This window comes from Thermobia domestica, chromosome 6 (genome assembly GCF_964235325.1).
Source record: "Thermobia domestica chromosome 6, izTheDome1.hap1.1, whole genome shotgun sequence".
In the NCBI taxonomy this organism is placed as follows: Eukaryota; Metazoa; Arthropoda; class Insecta; order Zygentoma; family Lepismatidae; genus Thermobia; species Thermobia domestica.
The window spans coordinates 170,870,449-170,898,126 of record NC_137459.1 but is presented as its reverse complement, the minus strand read 5'-3'; the positions used below and the strand labels follow the sequence as shown (position 1 = coordinate 170,898,126).

The 27,678-nt window shown below is 33.8% G+C and overlaps 1 protein-coding gene across 2 annotated transcripts in view; it reads left to right on the top strand.

Moving 5' to 3' along the window:
• Cerk (Ceramide kinase) overlaps window positions 1-26,160 on the top strand; it is a 273,545-nt gene extending 247,385 nt beyond the window's left edge. The window contains exons 5-8 of one of the 2 annotated variants that reach the window (XM_081762378.1): window positions 774-929; window positions 4,584-4,780; window positions 13,400-13,563; window positions 22,867-26,160. In XM_081762378.1, the coding sequence (XP_081618504.1) occupies window positions 774-929; window positions 4,584-4,780; window positions 13,400-13,563; window positions 22,867-22,969 (620 nt within the window). In that variant the 3' untranslated portion in view covers window positions 22,970-26,160. Of the gene's footprint in view, window positions 1-773; window positions 933-4,583; window positions 4,781-13,399; window positions 13,564-22,866 lie in introns of both variants that reach the window. The other variant, XM_081762377.1, reaches the window with a different exon arrangement.
• The last annotated feature ends 1,518 nt before the right edge of the window (window positions 26,161-27,678 follow it).

Sequence of the window (27,678 nt, the reverse complement as noted above, 5' to 3'; positions counted from 1 at the left end):
AGCAATGTCCCAACCAGTTTCTCTTCCTCTTCCTAATTATATCTAAAAGTGTTCTTTTCTCACCCACCATTTCTAACACTCTCTCATTCGTTTTCCGCTCGACCCAACTAATTCTTTCCATTCTTCTCCACACCCACATTTCGAAGGCTTCCAGTCGATTTTCGTCACCTTTACGTAATGTCCATGTTTCCGCCCCGTGGTCCAGGTTTCCGAAATTGGTAGGGGGCACAAATTATAATTTTGGTTCGAATTAGAAAAGTAAATTGCGCGTGAGCTGGTCTGCCACCAAATATTCTAATTTTCTGAAATTGGTAGGGGTACAAATTCTAATTATGTTGGTACAAATTGGTACACATTGGGTACACATTTTTGGTACTGTTTTGGTTCGAATTGGAAAGAAAAATAAATTGTGCGGGCTAGCTTGACGTCATGCTGCCCCGCAACCAAAAATTCATTTTTTTTTTCGAAATTGGTAGGAGTACAAATTCTAATTTTGGTGGTACAAATTGGTACATATTGAGTACAAATTTTTGGTACCGTTTTCGTTTGAATTTGAAATTTGTGCGGGCCAGTTTGACGGACATAGACAACAATTCCTTACGACCAAATACGTACACCGGAAATTTGACGTCTCTCGGTTACTTTTGGGTTTTCTGGCTTGATCTTCTGATTGTTTTGACCAATGTATATAAATCCTGATCATAAGTACATGCTTTCTTGAGCAATATTAATGTTTTAAAAAGTAGTTTCAACTTCTTTTCTCTTTTTTGTAGGCTTTAAGAAGTTTATGTTAAATAACGGTTATGAAGGGGAGATAACGTTGTTGACTGATCCGAGCAACCCACAAATGGGACCAAAATGTTGTAGAAACTGTGAAAGATGTCAGAAGTGTGCTGAAAGGAAAAGCATGAAGAGCTCACACACCCAAGGTGGTAGTATATAGAAAAATATAGTTTTTTAATTGCATATATAAATATCAATATGTGTATCTGTATATTTTAACATGATATCTTTAAAGTTTGTATTTCAAAATATGATAACTGTTTCTATGAATGCTGAGTTTCATAGCCAATGCAAACAATCATTGTTATAGACAAAAACTAAGTGATATACATGGGTAATATTTTACTAGTAACATTGTGAGAAATAACAGCCTCTGCTACGACAAACAGCATTTGCTATAATGGTTCTTCTCTCTTCTACTTTCTCCACTATTTCATCGTTACATTTTCCTTCTATCCTACTAATTTAAACAATTTTTGTCCATACTCCGACTTCAAAAGGTTCTAGCCTATTTTCATCTGTTTTGCCTAGCGTTCATGTTTATGTGCCGTAAAATACGGTATTTCACAGAAAACGTTTAATTACTCCTTTTCTTAATTCTTTATTTAATGTCCCATCACAAAGCCACTTTCTTTCTTTAAAAAGGTTCTTTTGTCATTCTCATCTGTGCTTTGATTACATGTTTATATTCCCCGCCTTACCCAAGTACGAAAACTAACCATCTGTTCTTTTTTAATTCTATTCCTACTTTTATGGTTGATATAAACAGCTTCATTTTATCGTCAACAGTTTTCCCTGTAGGAACTCTACGTCACTATTTCTTCCATGTATGATCATCATACGTATTTTACTTTCACTGTCAAGTCAATTTTCCCAAGTTGAAGAACTTCCATTTAATACGAGCCCCCACTAATCTCCTAGGTTTGATATGAGAAGTACTCTCTTTAATATGGTACATTAATTATTATCTTTGTATTTTCTTTCCTCTTTTACATTCAACTATGTCCTCGATAACATCCCTGGTAAGATGTTCCCCCCTTAAGTAGTACCATAACAATTTTATTTTCCTCCTTTACTCCTCAGTAGGCTTCTACGTATGTCTATTTTACCTCCTTATTGATTTTCTTTCCATCTAGTGTATTATTTCCAGGATCCTCCATGCCCACATTCAGAACGATTCTATTCGCTTTCCATCGCTCTTTGTTGTATACACGTTTCTATTCCATACTGTACAATACTTCATAGAAAACATGACGAGTCCCTTGTGCCATACACACACACTCTCTCAGTGGTGTCATTTAGCCGGCGCCTGAAATTGTTAAAATATTTCAGGTTCCTGGAAACAGTTGTTAAAATCGTTTTTCCTCTAGTTCCAGTACTTACGAAAAAATAATTCTCTAACACTATTTTCAACAATCCAATAAAATACTTCTGTTTTCCAGTTTTTAGAGAAGCATTTAAGACATATTCCAGTTGAGACATGACACTTTAATTTACTAGAGCACCTCATTAATGGAAATGTAATTGTGCCGATGTCCAGGCTCTGCTAATTTCTGTATCATTTGTTTCCTGTCAGAAGCGCGAATTTTGTGTAGTGCTGGCTGAAATCGCTACAAAATCAAGTCTCTGATATTTTTGTGTTTTGACACTAACACAGGAGTCGTTCCTATGTTTCAATGGCCAGAGAAAGTATCTATTTTAGGTGGTAAGATATTTTGCATCTAGCTAGAAATCACGTGGTTTCTGGTTGGAAATTTACTGTTAGAAACCTTGAGAAGACTGTTTCAGTTTTGCCATATCGTTTGTGAACAATTATCTTCCCATAACGAGTATGATTCTTTTTAAGCTCCTATTATATAAGTAGGCGTTCATTTCTACTTTTACTTCTGGTATATCAATTTCTACTTGTACCTCTCAAACAATATGAAATAAAAATCAATGTCAAAAATTGGAAGAGTCATGAGAATATTCCCTGCAAACGCGCCCTTACGAGTCAGAGTAGAGCAGAGCTTGAAGAGGTAGATCTGAAAAAATTTTGACTAGAGACACTTACTGCACCAAAGAGATTAGGTCAAGGATTGCAGTAGCCAAAGAGGCATTCAACAAGAAAAGATCACTTTTAACTAGTAGGCTTAATATTGAACTACGGAGAATGTGATGTTGGAGAAAGATTGAAAAGATAAAATGGACGGAGAGAGTAACAAAGATGTTTTAAAACGGTTAGAATAGACGAGGACGCTTTTAGCCAGCATTCTCCGTAGGAAGGTGAATTGGATTGGACACATTTTGTGAAGAAATGTCTTCTTCTTACTGGGTTCGTACAAACACCACTAGATATCGTTCAAACGATGCATCAAAAGACAAAGTATGACATTAGTTGTTTGCTTGTTAGTTATCTGCATACTGCATAGTAGTTTTTCTCAATACATGGTCTCAATGTAAACAGGATCATACAGTTTTGTGTTCTTATATAAATAATGTTTATTTTTCAAACAAGACCAACGAACAGGGTTTTGTATAGACACTGTCTTTATTCGGAAAATTCTAAAAAATTAGTAGCGTACTCAGACTTTTGAAAATGAATGTATGTATATGCACACAGAGGATGATAGGAAAAAACACCAAAATCTAAGTATAGGCCAGTCTGGTTGTAGAAATGCCTCCATTTTACGCTGTGATCAGCCGAATATTTATCGGACCATTACTCCAGGGTGAAATGTCGGATTAAAGTTGGATAAAAGGGAACATTCGTGATTTTAGTCGTAGATTTCATTTTAGTCATAGATTTTTTAGAATGATTTGATGTGGTGCAGAGACGAATCTAGGAGAGCTCCCAGTGAAATTTAAAAAAAAAAAGAAAGAAAGAAAACAATCCTTGGAAATTCTACCAAAAGTACAGACGAAAAGTAAAGTGCACCCTCGAACGTGACAGTCATACGAGATCCAAGCTCTGGATAGAATATTGTGCTTGAATATTGTCTATTTTGGTTCGTATAGTTTTGGTAGAATACAGCCACGGTGGCGTATTAAGTCTAATGATTGTGGAGACTTATTGTCCACCCAGAACTTGTGTCTCATATTATCCGTCACGGTTTGGGGTTCCTTTTACCTTTCTATCCGTACTTTTGGTAGAATCCCCAAGGAGAATAAAATTTATTTCAAGGCTACCCTTGCGCCACCCCTGCACCGTATTCGATTGTGTAGTAAATAATTTTAGGACTAAAAGTAATGGAGTATTCCCTCTCACCCGACTTCGGTCCAACATTTCATTTTCGAGTTATGGTTGTTGTCTTATTTCTCGGACAAATTTTTAGTTGATCGTAGCATCAAAATGGAGAATTTCTACTTATTCTTATTTTGACGTCAGGAATCACCTCGTCAAAGCTTTTGATGCTGTTTTTCGAACACTCCTTGTATATATTATGGGCTCGCGGTGACTCAGTAGAAGAGTGCTCACTTCTGGTGCGTTGGAGCCCCTGATTTATCTCTGCTCGCGCCAAATTTGTTTTGTGTTGGGGAAATTCGTATGTGTATTGATCCCTAAGTTCTCCCTTTCCCTTCCCCTTTCTTCATTCTACCATTTCATTCATTATCATCGTCTTCTTTATCCTTGGTGCAATATCGTGTGACCTTAAACTTATAAACGAAGAAGACTAATCATAGGCCAAAAATTGGCCTTATCAACCGTTTGCATCAAATTGTTACAAATTATAGAGATGAATATTAGTGTAAATGAAAATACTTGAATCCTCAATTTATAAATTACACTAGATTAACTTAGACCTTTGTTTTCTCTACAGAATGGAAGACTTTCCGGGGAAAATTCTTCATGGTTAGTGGAGCAAACATTGCCTGTGCCTGCGACCGTACTCCAAATGGAATTTCCCCTTATTGTCATATTGGCGATGGTTGTATAGATGTCATTGTGATAAGACATACAAACTTATTAAACAACTTACGACTTCTGTTAAGACTGGGAAGTTCAGAAAAGACTATGGTACGTACTTATTCTCATATTTCTCTCTTCTTTAAGTATTTGTATTTTGCATCGCTTTAAGACCTAAGATTCTTTCTTATCAATGGGATTACATTTCTAGCGTAGTACACATGTAGGAAGAGGAATGAGGGAAGCAAACGATAAATGTTATATTTTACCATTTGGCCAATTCCACTTCTTGATGTGAAATTTATTAATTTAGTACCGTACATTAATTGCATTCTTTCGCTCTTTTTTTATTTCACTACACTTTGTATTATCTTCCGTAGAAATAAGTTTGTTCTCTCGAACAGCAGTTTCTTTTACTTTGTCTAATTGCTGTGTCTTCAGTCTTTTTTTTTTTTTTTTTTTCATCAGTTCATCTTCACATGCACTTCCAGTCCAATCAGACAATTTTCAACATTCCCTTATTCACTCATATTCCAAAACGTTTCCAACCTGTCATGGTTCAGTATGAGAGCGCTAACTTTTGGTGCGTGGGATCCGTGGTTCGATCTCAACTGCCGCAAAGTAAGCTTTCTGGTGGACAAACACCCTCTATGTGGATTTTCTCATAATTTTCTCACTTTCTCACACTTTTTACATTCCATCATTATTATCGTCTTCCTTAGATTCGGTGCATAATATTGGGACGTTGAACTTAAGAAAAAAAGCTTTCTTGTAATTTTCCATGACTTCTTGAAGGTTGGACGTTTCTACCGTGCATAGCGAAAGAGTTAACAAGGGTAAAAACATTTAAAGAGAATTGTAAAGAACCATACAGAATTGGCTAAAAATGCGTAAGATAACTGAACAAAATTTGAGATGGTTGATTATTTATAAAAGAGTAAATATACTGACTCACTCATTCTCAATTCTGTACAAATATTTGTCTTGGGTTTCAGGTTGTATATAACACGGAATTTTGCGAAACTTGTTCCCTAAGAGGGGATAACGAGGTTTGAATGATTTTCTGCCGTTCATCAGACCTCTGAAGTTATTAGGCATAAAACTTTGAAATCTTTTACTAATAATAATGATAATTTATTTTTACTTCACATCCAAAGGCAATTACAAAATACGAAAATGTATACATAATAATCAAAGAATGTGCAACAGCAAATACATAACTATGATTAGTAACATGAAATTACAATAAACATTCTTTTTCCTTTTACTTATAACGTATAATTAAAACATTCGACATAAGTAAAAGTATCGTAAAAGTTTCATATTAGTAAAACTTATACAAAAACATTCGACAGTTTATCAATTAATAACTGTAAACATTTTTGCTTAAGAGTCTTAAATTGAAATTAAAATATATATATCTAAACTCATATACTTTATTCTATTATCCGTATTACATAATTTATATAGTAGAGAATTTTTATTTATATTTATTATATTATCAACCATACAGAAAAACGTGTCCAGCTCTCAGATTTTGTCGAGAATAACGAAGAGATAATCCACTTAACAGAAACATGTTGTTTTCTTTGTTATCATTTTATTTTATTTTATTTTAAAGATATAATACTCGCCGTACAAATCTCAAACCTTTCCAAAAGTACGTAATAAAAAGCCTACCGTGTTTGGATAGCACGTATTTTATAAGCAGTATATTTTAATAACTTCTTTTGAACTTTCTCTATTTGTTGGTTTCAACACTGATATAAAGGATCCCCAAACTATATGTGCATATTCCAGTTTGGATCGAACGAAGGCATTATATAACGATAATATAGTGTCTTTACCTTTCAAAATAATGTCTTGACCTCTTTTTTTTAAACTATTGTTTTAAAAGTTTCGTTAGTTATTATATTTATATGATGCTTACATTTCAAATTCATGTCAAACCAAACTCGTAAATCTCTTATAATTCACTTTCTTTTTTTTTTTTTAACGCTTAGTTTCCTATAACATATTCAACATAGTACAGTTTTATTAAGAATAAAAATCATTACTGTGTGTGTGTGCGTGTGCATTTGTTTGTATAACTCGGTGTCATCCTCAAATATTAAACATGGAATGTTTTAAAATTTCAGTTAGATCATTTATCCTTAAAAAAAAAGAAAGAAAAAGGGCCCAAATTCGATCCCTTGAGGTACACCAGAATGTATTCTATCTATCTATATATATATCTATATATATCTATAGACATATATATATATATATATATATATATATATAGATAGATAGATAGATAGATAGATAGATAGATAGATAGATAAGTTTCTGCGACATACGAAACACTCTCAGCTTCCTAAAAAGTACCTTATGATCAACCACATCAAACTCTCGTTTAAAATCTAAACATACTATATCTACTTGAGACTTTTTATTGAAAGAATCATTAATTTATATATATATATATATATATATATATATATATATATATATATATATATATAATCAGCAAATTTGAAATAGTAGATCTATTGTACCTAAACCCATATTGAGAATTCGATAAATATGTAGAAACATGATCAAATGGATGTTTATGAATATTGCTTCAAATAACAGAAGAAGGTGTCTGATTAATTGATCTCTCATACTAATCTTACTGGATTAACTTAAGGAACTGGGCGGGCATAGTGCCAATATTTTAAATTTTGTTGGAAATTTGTCTTGATTCAAAGACAAGTTAAACAAGTAAGTCAATAGTTTAACAAGAAATTTCTTACAACCCTTAAAAATATAAAATTTTTTGCTTTCATAACCACATTATCTTTTACTCTTCATTTTGTCTATTGCTTCTCCAACTTTGGTTTCTTAGGTTTTTATCTAAAACCATTGTATCTATATTTGAATGAATTTCAACTGAATACATTTTATGTAAATCTACATTAGGTACTTCAGCACTATAAACAGGTAAAAATTATATAGTAAAAGCTTCACATTTTAATTTATTATCGATAATTTTTTCGTCGTTATACTTAAGAGTGAATCGATACATATTCAAGTTTGAATATTTTTTTTATGGTTTATTTAGTTCCAAAATGTCTTCCGTTCTTTAGTGAGGTTCTCTTCTATCCTGCGATTGTAATTTTGAAAGGTCAGTTCAATATTACACTTAATTTGCTTTCTAATATCAACATAACTTATATAATCACAATAACGTTTAGGTTTTTAAAATTTAGATCTAATAGATTTTTCTGATACCTAGGTAGATCGTTCTTCTTTAAATTTTTGATTATTTCAACAATGAACCAAAGCGGATATGAACGTTTATTCTTAACCTTATTTGGTGCACATTCGTGAAGTGGTGCGCATCTTACATATTTCAGAATAAAAGAAATTAACAAATTCATCTACATCGTTAATTTTATACAAGGAATTTAAAAAAAAAAAAAAAAACCCTTCAAGAGCTGATGTAACTAAGGAAAATCACATTTGTTAAAATTATAAAGTGCATCATCATATTCGTTATAGATTTTACAGTGTTTTAGAAACTGAATACTAATATTCAAACATGAGAGGTGTCTATCTTGTTGGACAAACAGAACGTCAGTTTTAGGAATTTCAATGTTAGGTGCGTTAGTTAACACTACACCAAAAATTCTGTTGTTTACGTTTCTAATAGTATTTAACTGTGAAAAAATTTTTAAAAGTTCAGTTTATATAAAATATTAGTTTCCAAACTAGTCAGCGCTGCATAATAATTTCCAGTTATGTATTCTGTTAGAAACCCAAGATTCAGATCACCTATAATAATAACATTTTGGGATAATGATAATTCTTTGAATTTTTCAATATTCCTAAAGAAATCCAAATGATATTTTTTTTTTATATAGCGGAAAATATATTACACTAATATATATATATATATATATATATATATATATATATATATATATATATATATATATATATATATATATATATAATTTGAGCTTAATAACTCGTTCTTGACCCATAAATCTTCTTTCTAACAACTCTATATTTGCCATCAAAGAGTTTGCTACTAAATATTTCATTCTTTTAGCCATTACTCAGTAATAGTCACGCAATCAAAATCATATACAGTTGAGCTCAGATAAAAGTCATTAATTTTGGTTTTTAAAATGCGAACATTTTGGTAGAAAATATCAAATGTACTATTAAGTACTGAAATAGTACTAGATATTTCTACTGAAATAGTACAGAAATAGTACTAACAGTTTGTGCTGTGAATCATTCTTAAGCGAGTTTTCGAGCTCTTGTGTACACGTCAAATTAATAAATTTTGTCTCACACTATTATATCGATTCACTGAATATGATATGTTCCAATTATCACACCTAAATTGTACAGTGTCATGAACAATACATAAATTATAAGTCTAGTACGATTCTAAATTATGATTCAATAGACCCCACAGCAAATTTAATTAAATATCTGTACTTAACATACACCTCAACTATTATTTTAATTGTAGTCAAAATATAAAACAATAATTTGCGAAATATAGCCGCAAGGGAGAATGAGAGGGCTTGAATTATTGAATAATTGTTGGTCATTCGCCAGATATGCGAAACTATTAGGTATAGAGTCTTGAAATTGTATAGAGATATTCTTACATTCTAGACTGTAAATAAGACGTTTGGTTTTACCTTTATTTTTATTTTGGCCGTATGGGGGAAAAGGGAGGTATGAATATTTTTTTTTCGTTATCCATATCTCAAAACTATTAGGCGTAGAACCTAGAAATTGTCTATATAAATATTTTCCATGTACCCTAGACTCAGAAAGAAGAGAAGAATTTCAGATCGAAAGTGATTTTTTGAACATTATTTTCGACTTTTACCAAATCTTCGGAACTCTTGGACGCAAGAACTAGAAATTTTGTACAAATTTGCTGATCGAATTCAAGGCTGAGGGTAAGAAAGAACTTTTCGAAGAGTGAAGCTAAGGGGGAACGCGTGCTTGGACTTTTTTCCGCTGTTCACCAGATCTTCAAATCAGTTGGGCGTAGGTAATTAAAATTTCCTGTTTAAAAAAGTCCTCAGACTCTAGACTACCGATGAGATAGAAATTTCTGAAATTCGAGATCTAAGAGAATGGAGAACGAAGATAAAACCATTTTTGTTCTAGGATGTTGAAATTTTCTGAGACTGTAATTTTAGTTCAGGGCACACATGGTTTATTGAAATGTTTTACGATACAATAACGAATTTCTTTTTAAATGTTCAGCATACAACCACGGATTTGTATACTACTGTATATATTTTTACGTACACAATGTGACTATCCCATACAAGAAGATAATTTGGCTAATTATCGATACTGGGAAAAGACGTATGGTTGATTTTTGGAAAATTCAGTTTGAAGTATATAAATTTTGGGTAACAGTTTCCACGAAACTGATAAAATTTTCCGATTTCGAGTGTAAGTAACCGATTTTACAACATGACTTTGATAATATAGGCGCCTTTAAAATATATATTTTAGGATGGTGGAAATTGACTTTTGCCTGTCGATTTCTATGGATTTGAGTGAATTCGCTATTTGCGGATGCGAGGAAGCGACTTCATTCTGTCTTGACGTAGTGAATAGTTATTTAAGAGCAATTTAGTTATCACTTATAAGCATAATTTCACGGAAATCAAAATTGCATTGAGAAGTATTTGAAACCAGAAAAATGTAGATAGCTTTCAGATATTTCCTATAAACCGTATTCTTCCTGTCGAAGAACAGACATTGTGCTAATTTAGAAATAAAACTAATCCAGTTTGGGAAAAGTACAACAAAAAAAAGAAAGAAAGAAAAAAAGAAAAAAGAAAAACAAACAAATGGTAAAAAGAAAACGTAGTAGCAGAAGGGTATACTTTAGATGTTTGTCTGATATTATCAATATGCTTTTTCACTCCATCAGAAATCCTGGGACTTATTTGAAATCCTTACTAAAATTTAGGCATTCAGGTCAGAGGCGAGATGCTGCTGGACTGATAATCGAATTCCGGCTCATTCGAATCTCCACAACCTTGTCCTCTGATAGCAGAATCTCGGCTTGACTAGACGAAGAGGTGTTTTTTCCTGAAACTCAAAGACGGCTTCTCTGAACGACCTCTCTGGCCGTCCCGCCAACAGTCCTGTAATCCAAGAGTCATCCTCTGACCTTCGTAACCTCAGTAGTTAAGTAACGATGTCTGCTGCTGTTGCTATAGTGTGACTTTTCTCATTTCTGGATCTTTCTCATCTTGGTGGTTGTTTGTCAATCAGGTGCTGATGGATGGGGGAAAAAGAGAAAAGTAGAATGTTGAGTATGGCGCAAGGAGCGAGGCGTTTGTTCGGTATGTTGTAAAGAAATGTCTGCTGTTTTATTAACTTTTATTTTCATTGTACGTTCAACCTAGTCTAGAGCAGATTCCTAGACTGGCTGATGTATAAGAAAAAGAGGAGAATCCGTGCATCTGGTAAACAAAATAGCTGACCATCGGTTCGATATCAGGACGGTACCTATTTCCTGTACAAAAATATAATAAACAAGATGAAAAATTTGATTTTCTCTTTCTTGCGGTACCCAGTGATAGGCAGTACCGAGACTGTTTTCCCAAAGTTTTCTTTTTCAGAAAATGCTATTTCTTTATCCATTTTTTATTTTTTTTATTTTTGTGTTTATGAAATGAATTTTTCATTTTAAATTGGTTTGAAGATTAGAACAAGATTATATTACATGTATTCAAAAGGTACTACAATAAATAGGTGACAGCACATGCTAATTTCTTCTAGTTGTTTTGATTTTGAATCTTGTCTTCGCAAACAATCAGAACTCGTAGAATTCATAATGAGAATCGGCATCTTGTTTTCTAGAAAAAAGCATTGATTTTTTAAATAGTCTTTATTAACGGTATGCTCTTCTCCTCTTCTTAGTGCTTCTGTAATTTCTATGTGTTTATTTTCGCCACGTTCAGGCATTTTAATATTCTAACGATATTATTGATATTTGATATATAGATCAGACTGATGGTGCTTGAATATTGTGTATCATGTGAATAAATACTTTAGGAGCTAACGATAGATCTCCCGTTCTTGTTTCGGGTCAAAGTATTATGAAAAGTATTGATGTCTTTTCTCTCTCTTTGGTTTCCTTATTAGCTGAAATGTTATACTTTTAATGTGTTTTGGATGTGTCATCTTGAGATTAAAAGAATTTGATGTTAGACAGTTATTGCAGTTCATACTAAGTTCTTTGCGTGCGTAGAATCTTTGGTCCTTGTCTTATTTTCATAATAAGAACGAGCTGAACACTATACAACGTTTATGTTTATACGTTCTCTCTGATATAAACAAGCAAGACGTTGAACGATGTTGACAATTGGGAAATTACATTTTTCACTTAATATAAGGAATTTGATGCGTATAATTTCTTTCCATAGACCCTTTTCCAAGAACTTTTTTTTTTTTTTCATAATTTTCCTAATATTCACTTCTAAGTAAAATTATACATGAATTGAACAAAATAATGCCAACATTCATTAAATTTAAAAAATCGTATATTAATACAGTGTACACATATGACATTTGATGCAGCTTGAACTTTCCTGCGAATGGAATTTTGTTACTGCTACAATAGATGGTGTTTCCATGCAGGACCTTGCGAAGTGTATTTAAGAATGCTGAAGAAAGACATATAACTAATTTCCAAAGCCGATAAGAATAGCTATGTGATGATGTTTGTATTGGCAAAGAAAGATCATTAGTTTCTCTACTCACACCAACTCTAGGGGACATGGTTGCCCAAAACGTATTTATATTTCTTGGAACTGATCCTAATTTAAGGTGATAACTGAACCTGCGGGGAACATAAGTAGTTGTCTAAATCTACAAAAAAGATGGTTTCATTGTGAGTTAGATACAAGTTTGTTTATTCAATCCTAACATATTATGCTACTTAGGATGGAAAATAGTTTAGGGAGTGATTCATCTGACAAGTGATGTATTTCACCATTTGCAGTCTGGCATTTGTTTTCATCTTTGTGTGCATCATCAGAAGTTTAATAATTGTTTCTCTCTTATGAATTTTAATTTTTCGTTCTGTTCAGAATTCTTTTCGTAGGTTTGAGATTCGAAAAAACGTATTTTATTGGAGCCACTTTACTATATATATACATATGTTGCTCTTGAAAACCGATCTGTCTATTTCGTTACCTAAGACTGTACCAATACTGCCTTATAAGTGCGTAAGCTGTCGTAACTATAAACACCATATCTTTAAGTAAAACTATTAAAGTACATGTTTTCCTTATACATTCTCTAGTTACATACACACCAACAATTTGTCCTTTTCGAAGATCTATCATTTTGTCATCAGGCAAATCAATCCAAATAGATGGTCTCCATTGTCTGATATTACTTGAAAAGTTTCAATGCATAATAAAGTCATAAAGATGAAGTCATGGTCATAAAGGTGTGTGAAATATCATAGTAGTTAATCTTTTCTAAAAGATAATTGTGGTCAATTGCTGTTATTTATTTATTTAAAGTGTTTTTTGCTTTATTTGCGCCGTTGAAATAATATATATTTCTTTATACATAAGTTTCTGACCATTACGAAAATGAGTTTAGTACAAAACAGGAAATTTTCCTTAAAAGCAACAAGATACATATTATAGTTACAAACAGGTTTAACGTTTCTGTTTCATTATTATTTCACAGTTTGATCTACCTTTTGTGGAAGTTCACCGTGCTAGAGAATTCACCTTCCGAACACTTCCTGCTCCTATCGTGCAGCCAGAGGTTTCGCCTCCAAAACTGATACCTGGAGTAAGTGTGTGGAACTGTGACGGTGAAGTCGTGTGGGAGCCGAATGCTCGCGTCAGGTAATTTTATAATTATCATCCTTTAGCTAATATCCAATTCGTTGTTTTTAACTATGTAAATGTTTAATTTTACTCCTTTTCCATCTAGCTGCTTATGTTACTAAAATAGCTTTAGGATTATTATTATTAACTGCAGTAAGAATTTTCAGTAAATCCAGTGTGATAGGGGTGGGAAGTCCCGGCCTGATGTGCCAAATAGTTTAGCCATTCATTTTTTTCTCTGCTTCTATGTTGCTAACTTAGCTATCTTTCTATCTATCTCAAACTCAGAGTGAAAGAGAGAGAGAGAGAGTGAGAGAGAGACTCTGAAGTACATAAAGGGGTACTAAGGAAAAGGAAGCTTAAGAAGTTTTGTCCCGTAGCATCAAAAGTGTTTCCAAATGAGAGTTGTTCAATGTGGGCTAACTTTTTTACTTGACACATATCAAGCCTATAGTTAAATTCATCTTTCTATATATAAACTAGCTGAAATGCCCGATCTCCGTACAGGGATAATATTGTAACGATCCCCACATCAGGACAAGAGCACATGTCAAATCAAGACGTGCTATTGATTATAAACAGAAGAGCAGAAGAAAAGCCGACACGAAAAGCACCGACGATCGCCGAAAGAAAAGGGACCTCACGGAAGGACCCGAAGAGGATAGATAAAAGGCGGACCACCGAGGGACCCAGCATCATTCGTCCAATTGATCAAATCACCTACACCGCCCTGAGATCGCACTGGACTAGGGGTACACTCATCCTTACCCGAGGTCGCACTGGACTAGGGATCCTTACTACAACCAAGCCTCGCGAAGCTGTCTTGAGCTGAGGGGGCTATCCTTCAAGAATCACCAAAACCGGCAGGTGCCTTGGACACTGCCTTCAGAGAAGGGGCACCATGTAAACACCTACTTCCTCTCCTCTGGATATAACGAGATAGACACTATTTTACCCTTTGTAATCAAAGACGTTTTGTATTTAACGATTTTTTTATAATAAATTGGTGAAGGGAATAAATCTCGGTCCATTATTGACTCTACCAAAATCATTACATGATGATAGGCACCGGAGTTTTTACGGGACGCTCTTTTTCTTAACTTTTTAACAGGCGCAAGGTCAGTATCAAAATTTATCTAAGTATTGCTATCAAAATTCAACTAAAATTTATATAAACTCCCTCCCTCCCTTTTTTCTTACTTTCATTAAGTGCGATTTATGCCGGAAACTAGATCAGGTAAACAAACATACAGATCAGGAGAGAATAACACAAATATGACAGAGGGTGCATCTAATATATCCTTTAACATGCCACATTTGACGAAGTATGCGGGACACGTACATGAAGACTCGGACAGATTTTTTATGCTATTCGACCATATGGCAACCATGCAATCATTGTCACCGGCCAAGAAGAAGGAAATTCTACCAGTATATTTACAAGGCACAGAACTAGATCTCGTGTTACAGCTTAAAAACCAGAATCAATTTGATAGTATGTCCTATGACGATTTAAAATCTAAGTTAGTAGCATTATGTAGGCCAAAGGTCCCATCGTATAAAGCAGAACAGGAATTGTTCGAGGTTCAACAGGGAATGGATGAGTCCATAGACTCATACTTTTTACATAAGCTTCGAGCAATAAGGCAGTTAATATCGGAAGCGACTGAAGAACGAAAGATAAGATAGCATTAGAAAGGTTTGCAACGGTAGAAGCTCTACAGACTAAATTAAACACTTTGGAAGCCGCTAATGACCTTCTAAGAAAAAGAGAGCATGCAGAGCTATCACAAGAATTACACATGTTATACGTCCAGAATCATATACCTAACCCGCAGAATATATCCTATGGCTTACCAACAGAACCAAAGACAATGTATCCTGGACAACAGCTATGTCACCATACCTATCCTGTGCAAACGCAACCTGTTACAAAACCGATGAACAGATATATACCTACATATCAACAACAAATTAATCCTTCCATAGCGGTTTCTCAACCCAACCCTCAAGAATTTCAAACAGCAAGTCAAGAACCTAAGACCGTTCCCCACCATGAGCAAAATCCTCCAGAAAATGACCTCTCTACTTTGGCCAATAAAATTGCAGAATTGTCACTGGTGATAGCCCAGACGAATTACAGAAACCAGGGAAACAGGAGAAATAACAATAATAACGGGAAGAAAAGCGGGAACAAACCCAGAACAATCAGCAGGCTACACCGACGAAAGATCAAATTTTGGTGTGCGCGATATGCCGGAAGCGGGGGTATGATGCATCTATTTGTTACAAGCGTCAAAAAGACGCATAAGGCAGTCCCTTGACAAGGGGACGATAGTCATCATCACTCGGAACTGGGAGACGAAAGAGAAACTGGCAAAAATTACGAAATTCCTGTAATAAAAGAACAATCAGGACAATTGGCAGAAAGACGGGAAAATATTGAATTAGAGGACGAAAATATGTTGCATTTAACAACTAAAACTAAATCAGGCCCTCAGAATGTGATAATAGACACAGGGAGTACGGTGTCCTTCTAGCCAGCTGAAGCCGTACCCCCTGGGACAAGTCTAATTCCATTTCAGACGATAGTAAAAGGAATTTCAGGAAATAATATTCGTTTGAACCAAATAGCATTAACAAAGTTTAAAATAGGTCAAACAACATTTACTCATTACTTTAGAGTAATTAACAAGACAATGCCAATAGTTATAGGAATTGACTTTCTCCAACATTCGCATTCCACCATCGATTTAAACAAGAATACAATCTCCTTTTCTAAACGTCCAAGAAAACCACAGCTACCACTTGAGAGCAAAGAAAATACACTGTCAGCTTTTACGACTCAGATAGTATCGCAGACAGACCACAACTGTTATACATGACTAAGCAAATAACTTTACCTCCAGGTTCTCATACATTCATACAAGTGGCAGGAAAGAAAAAAGTAGCTGACAAAGAATTCTTGTATGTATCATTGCTTCCTGGAACACGTGAGAAACATAAGTTAAATGCCCTCGATCAGAAGATAGAAGGAGACAAAATGACAATTCTAATTTCAAATTCCAATAGAAATAGCTTCACTTTAAAAAGGAGTACACCATTGCTGGTTCTTGAGGAGGGGTACGAAATCTCTTTCAACGCCTTAGAAGGACCAAATTTTTTAGAAAAAGCGTATCAATTTAAGACAAAAGAGGAAACGGAAGAACGCCTAAAATACACAAAAAACACTTTTCAATAAAGAGCTCTTTCACGTATATCGACCTGGGCAGAAAGCAAAAACAAGCAATTTATAATTTATTATTTAAATATAGATACGTTTTTACCTATGCCCCTGACGACATTTGATGTTTTAGGGAATACGTTCATAAAATTAGGATTTCTAAATCTGCCGTATTCCCACCGATTCCATTACATATTAGAAGTCAAGTAGATAAACCGATTCACCTTATCAAGGGAAAAATAATCAAGCCCACTGACAATAATGAATTTTCTTCAACTCTTCTTGTGCTCAAGAAGCCTAATACGAAAGAATTTCGAATAGTTCTCAATCTACAGAAATATAACAGTTATACCAAGTATTTATCAGTACCATTTCAACTAACAGAGGACGTTCTAAACTCTATAAAGGGGAAAACCTTCATAACAACTGTCGATCTCTCTAATTCCTACTTGCAAATCTTGTTGCATCCTAAGAGCTGTAAATATATGACTTTCGAGCTTAATCATAGTAGAAAATCATACGAATTTTTTAGGTGTACGATGGGCCATTGTACATCGAGTCAAAGCTTGTCCCTTGCTACTAGGATGATTTTGGAAGGACTACCAGACATAATTACAAATTTTGCCGACGACCTTGTCACCAGTTCATATAATTTTCCACAGCACCTGCAGGATTTAGAATAACTATTTCAGAAGCTTAGGAAACACTATATTCAAGCATCACCCAAGGAAACACACATTGGCTACCAGGAACTTAACGTATTAGGACACCTTGTTAGTGGGGAATCCATTAAAATATCTCCAAAGATAGCCAAAAAGATACGAAATTTTAAGAGACCGACTACTAAGCAGATTCTCAAAAGCTTTATCTGCCTATGTTCATACCTTAGGGTGCACATCAAAGACTTTACGAAAAAATTGAGCCTTTCCAGCAGCTAGTAACATCTAAATGTAAATTTAAATGGACGGAGAAGGATGATGTTCTCTTTGAACAATTGAAAGAAGACATTTTAAACGCCCCATCGCTCGTACATTTTGATGACTCGCTAGAAATCCGCGTCTATATCGATAGTAGTCAAATTCATGTAGGAGGAGTACTCGCTTGCTATGACCCAAAAACCGACACTGAGAAAGTTGTTGCCTATTGTTCTAGAAGTATAACGAAAAGGGAAGAGAAAGCTAGCATATGCCAAAAAGAGTTGTACGCTCTCAAATACACATTGCGCAAATTTCACTACTTTCTACTAATTAGAAAATTCAATCTATACGTAGACGCAAAGTGTATAGCAACGATGAACACACAGTCTGATAAAGTCGGAAAGTACACAAGATATAAGCTAGTCTTAGCTGACTATGATTTTAATATGCAGTATTTACCAGGGTCCAAACATCCAGCAGATATAATCAATAGGCTTGAACAAACCCAAGATATTAGGAAAGACAAGGGAAAAGAAGAAAATAACGTAGAAAAGAGTGAAGACTACCATGCATTTAAATCAAACAGTCTTCAAGTTAATATCATAGAAGCAGGAGGTAACGAGCCCGCAAGAGAACAGCGTAAAGATGACAATTGCAAAGACATAATTTCTGTCTTAGAGGGAAACGAACCGGACAAGATCTCCACAGTCAGATCAGCAAGTTTTTTTTGTATCAAGAACGGCATATTATATAGAAAACAAAACCACCCTGATTATTGCTTACTACACCTTCTATGTATACCGAAGTCGTTCGCCAATTTGTGGTTCACAATCTTCCACCGCCAGGCGACCAACCCGCATTTTGGGTTTTCAAAATCGTACCAAACCGCCGTCAAGAAATTTTATATGCCGTATCTCAAAAATTATTTTGCTCACAAAATACGCGCATGCGAGGATTGCCAACGTTTAAAGAAACTACCACAAAAGAAGCAGGCCGAACTACTACATCACCCGGTGGGAGAGATAACAACGACATGGATATATTACGAAATAGGGCCTTTTCCAAGTAGAGAAGGAGGAAATAAGTACATACTAGTAGCCACGGAACTAGCTACACGATATTTGATCGCAAAAACAGTAGCCGCCATAAACGTGGAAAACAGAGAAATTTTTGGAACATGATATTATCCTCAAATTTGGAACATTTACAACGCTGTATTGGGACCGACATCCAGCACATTTAGCGACTCGTTTACAAAATTTAGCACAGAAGTACGATTTCGTATATAAGTACTCACCCGCATATAATCGTGCTTCCATAGGACTACTAGAACAGACGAATAAAACCATACAGCATTGTCTTAAGTTTTTCGTACAAGAACACCATACGGACTGGGAAAGATGGTTACCGCAAGTTATTTTTGGCATCAACACTTACGTACAAGGAGGGACCAAATATTCAGCAAGCTTCTTATTGTTTGGTTACGAACCTAGGTTCCCAACAGAATGTACACTCGAATCAAGGCAGCATATACAAATTGACAGAGATAAACTAGCGACCATCAGGAAGAAAGTACGAAGTAACCTGGAACAGGCGTATAACAAACAAAAGCAGTTTTACGATAAGCACCATAGACAGACAACTTATAATCCAGGGGACCTTGTTTAGGTATATTATCCCACAAGAAAGATTGGTTTACCTGAACATTTTACCGTTTACTATAAAGGCCCGTCACGAATCTTAGAGAAACTTAATTCAAATTTATATCGAGTTGAATTACCATCTAAATTCAAGGACAGAATTCAAGAAATTGCGGTGGACCGTTTGAAACCATTTTACGAGGACCAAACTGAGGGTATACAAAATTTAGAAAGAGGAACAATTTCAAGAAGAAGAATTTACCAAAATTCCTCGTACTTACCGGGAACAGAAGAAAGACCAACAGAAGAAACGAAAAAACATGCACTGGCATAAATCTGCACTTCTTTATTTCAATTATAAGGTGTATCTCATTCTGTTATTCAACTTCGCTACATTAATATTTCCGTTCTTCTTGCAAAATGCAAGATCAACATTTTTTCTCCTTTTTTAGTCTCAAAAGTCATTAAACCTTGGAAGGTCGAAATACAATGCTTTCTTGTTACCAACATCACTTCTTCAATACGAAGTACCTGAATGCTTATTACGTCATTTTTATCCTTATACAGGATGTTCATAAACTCAGGCTCTTGACTACATTATTCAGAGTGACCAGAAATTCACATTCTCTATTTTTTCTTTTTTTGAAAGTAAAGTTTACATAGTCCAAAACCGATTCTTCTCCTTTCATTTGTTCTCATAATAATTAATTTGTGCCTCATCTTTCATAAGTCCCGTTACAAAACAAAACTAAACCAATTGACTATACATATCTTCACCATTAGGAAGACCCAATTCACTGGCGCCTACTAATACTACGAAAGGGAGACTCCACCGATATAGACTACCAATACCGGCTATGACATAATCATAGTTACCAACCCTTCATAAACTAGTATATATTTATTAATCACAGTGATATCACTTCTACCCACTTTGAGGGAAGTGATAAACTGCTTTGATACTGTTAGCTGGAACAGAACTAAAAGTGTTATTACCATTATATGTATATTTCGCAGCAAGTGTTCTTATAGTAATTTTTCCAGTATTTTATAGTGTTCATAGTGTTTTCTAGTGTCTAAACAGTATCTCAAGTGTGTCAGTGTTGTGGTGCAGTTACCTTTCACTAATAACAATCATGTGTTTTTCTCCAAAATAATCTTCCAGATTATTTTTTTTCCATTGTGGATTGTGTAAGGATCCCTACATCAGGACAAGAGCACATATCAACACAACACGTGCTATTGATTATAAACAGAAGAGCAAAAGAAAAGCCGATACGAAAGGCACCGAGGATCGCCGAAAGAAGACGGACCTCACGGAACGACCCGAAGGGGACAGATAAAAGGCAGACCACCTAGGGACCCAGCATCATTCGTCCAATTGATCAAATCACCTACACCGCCCTGAGGTCGCACTGGACTAGGGGTACACCCATCCTTACCCGAGGTCGCACTGGACTAGGGATCCTTACTACAACCAAGCCTCGCGAAGCTGCCTTGAGACAAGGGGCACCGTGCAAACACCTCTCTGGATATAACGAGATAGACACTATTTTAGTCTTTGTAATCATAGACGTTTTGTATTTAACAAATTTTTATAATAAATTGGTGAAGGGGATAAATCTCGGTCCATTATTGACTCTACCAAAATCATTACTATATGTTTTCGGAAACTATTTGAATCCCTTTCCACGTCAAGATACGCGTTCTAATGAAAGTGTAATGATACAATTTCATAACATATTATACCTTTCGCAGACATTTTGAAACATCCTATCCCCCTAGAGTAAGCCCTTTAATCAAAGTTATGTGATAAAATCCCAGCTTGAGGAGCTTTAGTTTCAAAATTAATTTCAAATGGAACAGTCGTTTTCCCATGACCCCGAATACTATGATTCAATACTAATCTCGGTCGTTTCCGACATTTTATTTTTTACCTCTTCTCAGCACTTCCCCTTTTCCGTGCCAATGGGTACTGAACTTGTACTTAAACTGTATCGGGGTGTCACTATTCACTTCAGCGACCCCGAAAACTATATATTTGATACTAATATCCGTCGTTGTCGATTATTTTATGTCCTCCCTCCAATTCCCCCTCCCCCAGGTGTGCTAGGGGCCTTATTCCCATAGTATGCTTTCTAAGATTGTAGGTAGTATGTGTACCAAGCTTTATTGAAATTACTCCAGGGGTTCCAGAGTTATGCTGGAACATATATACACACACAAGAAAAACTTCTCACCGAATTAAACTGGCAACAATTTAGGCACCCTCCAGGACACAGCTTCAGGTAGTTGACAATACCAGCTTACTATATTATTGTGTTACTATATTTTCAAAGGTATAAATATTTGTTATGTAAAACGTAAATGGAAATAGTAGAGAATGTTCTACATGTAATACCGTATATGAATTAATTGCACAGACGTGAATTTCATGCAGTATGTTAGACACTTGTTGTAGTTACGGATGTAACGTAAATAAATTCTAAACGTTTGAAAAGGAAGGCCATAAAGTACCTATGATTATGTTCAGTGGCGGATTTAGACATCTTGCAGCCCTGAAAAATTCTGAGACTTGGGTCTAAAAGGTCCAATGTCACTTTTTGGTAAAAATGAGATACTCTTCAATTTTATCGTCTAATGGATGTTTTCTTGTGCAAGAAGAGCAAATGTCAACACGAAATAGTTTGGAATATATACCATTCATATTAACATTTGCTTTTCTTGCACAAGAAAATATCCATTTATAGGCGTTAGAATTTGACGAACATCTCCTTTTTGCCAAAAAGTTACATTGGCCCTTTTAGACCCAAACCACAGAATTTATGGCCGGACGTCCCTCGCCCACCTCGTGATAAACTGTACACTAAGTGAAATCGACACAGTATCTTGACAGTTTTGCTTGAGTTGCAGACTGTTTTACAGTACATTTGCCTTTTTATTATTAAAGGTACCTTTGGAGTTAGCAGTTTAATAAATTACGATACGCAGAGCTACCTGACCAGTGTTAAGTGTGAACTGTGAACTCATTTTGACAGAAAAGTTACGTTTGTTAATGAAATGTATTAAATCAAACAAAGAATAAAACGTTACAATAATCATTTTGAGAAAATAATTGTTTCATTTTCTTTTTAACCTAGTCAGCTTGCGTTGTTTGCGTAGTCGAAAATCCGAAACTGATTATTTTTAAAAACTTATTATTTCTACACTTGAAGAGAATAGTGATTTCAGATTTCCCAGTAAAAGGAGAGTAAAATGTACGGGGGTGAAAGTAGTACTGCGAAAATGCCGATAACGAACGTTGAGCACGATCAAAGATCAGGATGAAATTTCGTTACTTCGGGGAAAATAGCCCCGCGTCATTTCCTGGAATCACCACCGCTTGAAGAACTTAAGTTTTCAAAATTGAAGCATAATTATATAGAACAAAAAGTAGTTGTAGACTACGAAAATAGAGCCACATAATTACCCTAGTCACAATTTTCAATGAAATATTACAATACTTATTATATTTTTTAATGTATCTCTTCTCGTCTTTCAGGGTTCATTGTCAATTGCTGAATGTGTTTGCCAGAGGAATGGAGGATACGATGGAGGAGAAGTCCTGCACCATGTGTTCCCTAAATTGTTGTGAGTCGGTATGAACACTATCAGCAAGAAATAGTTTACAAAATGTGCAATATTTGTTTTAAACAGAGCATTTTAAACAACATTCTAATGCGAAGTATTGCAAAATAGATAGTTATCATCCAAGAATAAATTCCATTTTTAATGTGAATACCTTAACAAAATGTTGCTTGCATTAGTATTTCTTTTCCTTTTATTTTGTTACAATTAGCAACTAGAGGGACCAGTAGTTGTATGTTGATGCAAGAATGCCTCAAAGTAGTTCGTACTTAAGCCAAGAATTACGTGTAACGAAACAAAGACAAGCCAGCCTTTAAGAGAAAAAGAGGTATTGTGCCAAATAATGATAGGGTCCAAAAGAAAAGTACAGAATCAGAAATAAAGTATCTTAAAGAAATGTTATAATTCATTGAGGCATTGTACAATAAGAGACGATTTTTTTTAACAACTTAGCAGAGTTATTGTGGAAGAATAGTAACTTCCAGTTCAAATATGTATGTGTAAACAAGAGGTTCTGAGTATCTAAATTTGTTGCATCCTAGACCACGTATCTTTACGTGATTTGTTCCCAATGCACAATTTTTTAAACCATTCTCTGTGCAAAGAATTTGCCAAATTCGTGTGTGTCATGTACATTGCTCACATTCCATTGCTTGTTAGAAAACTTCTTAAAAAATCTTCCAACTCATATTTGTACTTGATTTAAATCCTTTGAATTCTTTTGCACGAATTCTGGTATATAATGAAGTACCTTCTGGTTAGAATGCCAGTGTTAAGGCAAGGCAAAACAAGTATCTTTCTGTTTTGAAGAAATAGAAAGATACCCTAATATAGATTTGTACACGTGAATTAGATTTTACCTTTTTTTTTTTTTTTGTTTGTTATTGTTGATATTATGTGTAGAAGCAGGCAACACGATTAACTATACGACCATCATTTTATTTTGTATCCATACTCTTAGAATTTCCAGTATTTTATGAAATGGTGTTCGGGAATGTTACATAACAAGACTAACATATTACACAAATAAATATTATTTGTTTAGAAGCCTAGTAACAATAATACATTCTCTTCTTCTTAGAGTGGAATGTAGCATGTTTTTAGTTGTTGTAGTTTATAAAATTTTACGGCTCAGGGTAAGATAAAATGAATATATGAATGCACCTACTTTTAAGTAATATTATGTAGAATATGCTGTGTACATAAATGTTAATGATTATTAATTTGCTATGTGTAAGATAGTGCTAAAACATAGTGTATAGGTTCACGTCACGTAACACTACAGTGCAACGTAATTGATTTGAAAGTAGTAAATACTTAAAACTATATGGCATATATATGACAATAAAATTATTATGATTTAACCAAGTATTTACACGCGTATAACTATATATATAAAAAAGACTTGATTGATTTAAAGCTTATAGTTTTTAAATGTAATAAAAATAGCTACAATGAAAATCGGTTTTCAGATTATCTTTCTAGTTGCGTTCATTCAGTATTACTTTTTTATTTGCTAATAAAGAATAAATTATGGAGCATAGATGATAAGTCCAAGAAAGGCTGTGAAGGATAATTTCATTGTTGCTTTTCTTGAGATATATTAGGTTTATATTGTGGTGAATGTTTGGTGTTTGGATATTAACTTGTTTTAAAAAATATATATATTTTTATTATTCAAACATAAGTTAACGAAATGCATGTATATATAATATCCAGTTCTCTGAAATAGTGGTACAGAGAAATTGTGCTTTAACATCTTGTTCTTTGTGGAAAAATGTTTGTTTCATTTCAATCCTTCATATGTTTGTAAAGTATGTGTGTTGATGAGTGTATGTCCGTGTATGTTTGTGTTTGTGTGCATATGTGAGAATAGAATATGAAAATATTTGATATTTCGCCAGGATAACTAAATACGAACTTTTAAGTTTAACATTAGTATTATTCTTCATTCCACTGTCCACTAAAAAGTCACTCAATGTGACGTCAATATTTTCAGTGAATTTTGTTTCATGTTATGAAGTGATTGTACTTCCTGGATGGTTGGGTGAGTGGTTGAATTAAACAATAAGATGTATGAGTGGAACTAAATTCATTTCATTGTTGGATGCTCGTCTGGGCATTTTTAAAAAGAAGTTGTCAAACTGAATGACTACAAGTAGTATGTGAATTAATTGAAAGATATCTCATACTCCTTGTGAACTTATACATCTCTTTTCTATTCTTCTTTAGCTGCGATGATTGATTCTAGTTCTGCAGAGGCAGTAAAATTACATGTTATGAATTACATCCCTAATTAATTGTATTTCTTCAGAATTAATAAAAGCGACGAATATAACTGACAAGTGAAAGGAAAGTCAGTAGAAGTTGTAAACGTTTTTCAAAAGTTAAAACTTTTGAAATTTGAATGCATCCCTAAAGAGTACCTAAGTCTATCTACTTAACTTTACCTATCAATTTATCTACCATTCAATTCAGGTAATCCCTTGTGTATAACGTAAAGATTGTATATTTATCTTTTGATGCTCTCAAATTGACTATTTTGTCTCAGTATCAATTCTGTGTGATCTAAAACACCTCCTTTCCCCTCCCCTTCCCCCTTCACGGGTAAAATATTAATTCGCATACTAAGTACAAACAACAGTCAGAGAGTGTAACTTCAATGCACACAATGATGGAGGAAAAAATCTGTTAACACAAAATGACAAAAAAGGGGAGAGTAAACAAAGGTACTGTACATTCATTCATATCCGAATGCAAGAAAAAAGGAAAAGTGAAGTTTCAATTTCGTAATCTTTCCATCATTGTAAATTGATGTGTTCACTCATGTATGTATGTATGTAAGTATACCATATGCACAGTTGATAGTGCAGATTTTTCTTGAAAAAAAAAAAAAAAAAAAAAAGTTCAGTATTTGCTCAAAGCAAGGTGATAGTTTAGTATCTAAAACGGGCGACTGTATCCTATTGTTATCGTTAGATAATTTAAAAAAGAAAATAAACTGACAAGAATGAGCACATTATTGTAGTAGAATTGCTGTTAATGTCGAGAGACTGAATCGTTGTGACTGGTGTTTATAAATTTAGAAAATGGTGAAAGTAGTAAGTAGGAAAATGAGAGGATAATAATAAGACTATGCTATATATTTCAACAGAGTAAATAGTTTAATTTTTTTTTCTACGTCAATCACTTTTTTTTTTTTTTTTTTTTTTTTAAGAAAAAAGTCCTAGAGCACTCGCATTATTAATAAAGACTTCACAGCATAAATCGGTATGCATTTCTTGTAATTCTATAATTAGAAAATGTATGTGGTAAATTTGGCAAGCTACTATTCTCATCTAGCAGGTGTTCATGAATAAGGAAACATTTTCAAACAATTGTCTTCGCAAGCGCAAAACAAAACTTGTAAATTATATCTAATTATTTCGTGAATGCATCTATATACTATTTTTAAAAAAGAGAAAAAGAAAAAAGTAGCCATTATGTCTGACAATGCGTCTAAACAGATAAGGGAAATAAATAGCTGTATGTTGATTCGTATTGACGAATTGTATAATTTTAGCAATCAAAGCATAGTCAACTGTTATAATTCTTGTCATGATTTGTCGTACTCACTTCTAAAATCTTAGGTTCTACTGAGGTACATATGTTTGCCACTTGTAAAGAAATATAACTACTTTCATGTATAATTGCTTTGGTATGTAAAGTTTCGATAAACTGTTATTCGGAATATTTTATTTCAATTTCCAATATTTTATATTGTATCTTTACCAAGCTTTAACAAAATATTATAATTATAGAAAGAAAGGTACATTTTGTGTAACAAGAAAAATACAGAACCATTAAATCCATGTTTTGTGCTTTTCAGATACCAGAAGTATAATTAATATTTAGCACCAGACGTTTGGTGCATGATTGTTTTATTGTTACACTCGTGTGTGTAGAAATGGAACATGGCACGTGAAACTTTTTTTTTTTTTTTTTTTCGTTTACTACTGTGTGAATACGAATTGTAATGTGTCGACTATATTAAGAAAAGGTACAGCAATGTTTTTAGAACTGTTTTTCTGCAAATTTAAATATAAATTGAAATAAATGAGTATCATTGACTGATATTTTAATATTAAACGTATTCACTGGAACACAGAATTGGTATATCTGTAGTCATGTTTAAAAAGTCTTACATTCATCTGTGTTTCAGAAGCTTTATATTTGTGTCCACAGGTAGATTACAGAAAACAAGTGTGTATGTACTGTTCGTCTATACATTACAACATGTTTGCAAGTCTATACATTAAAACATGCTACTTACAGGAAAAATAAAACCCTCAAAAGAAATATTGATCTTTAACTTTTCTTGATATTACATTATATGATTCTATTGTTGCAAATTCTTTTACTTTTCGAAATGTCGAGTTTTTGAAAGTTACTTCTTTTAATTATAATTAATACTAGTTTGATTTATAGTCAGTAAGATATAAATTCATTAATTTGTATCATTATATTATATTTATGAACACCAGTAGTGAAGCTTTTATTTCTGTGATTACAAATTAAGGTAGTTGTTCTCTATTTTAATATAATTTCTCCTTAAGCTTTTTTGAAATCGCGTTTGAATGTAAAGATATAATTTGATTAGATTTTTTTTTTTTTTGGCTTACATTTATGATTATCCAATATGCATACATTATTCAAATATATACTATAATTTTATTTCTCATTTGCT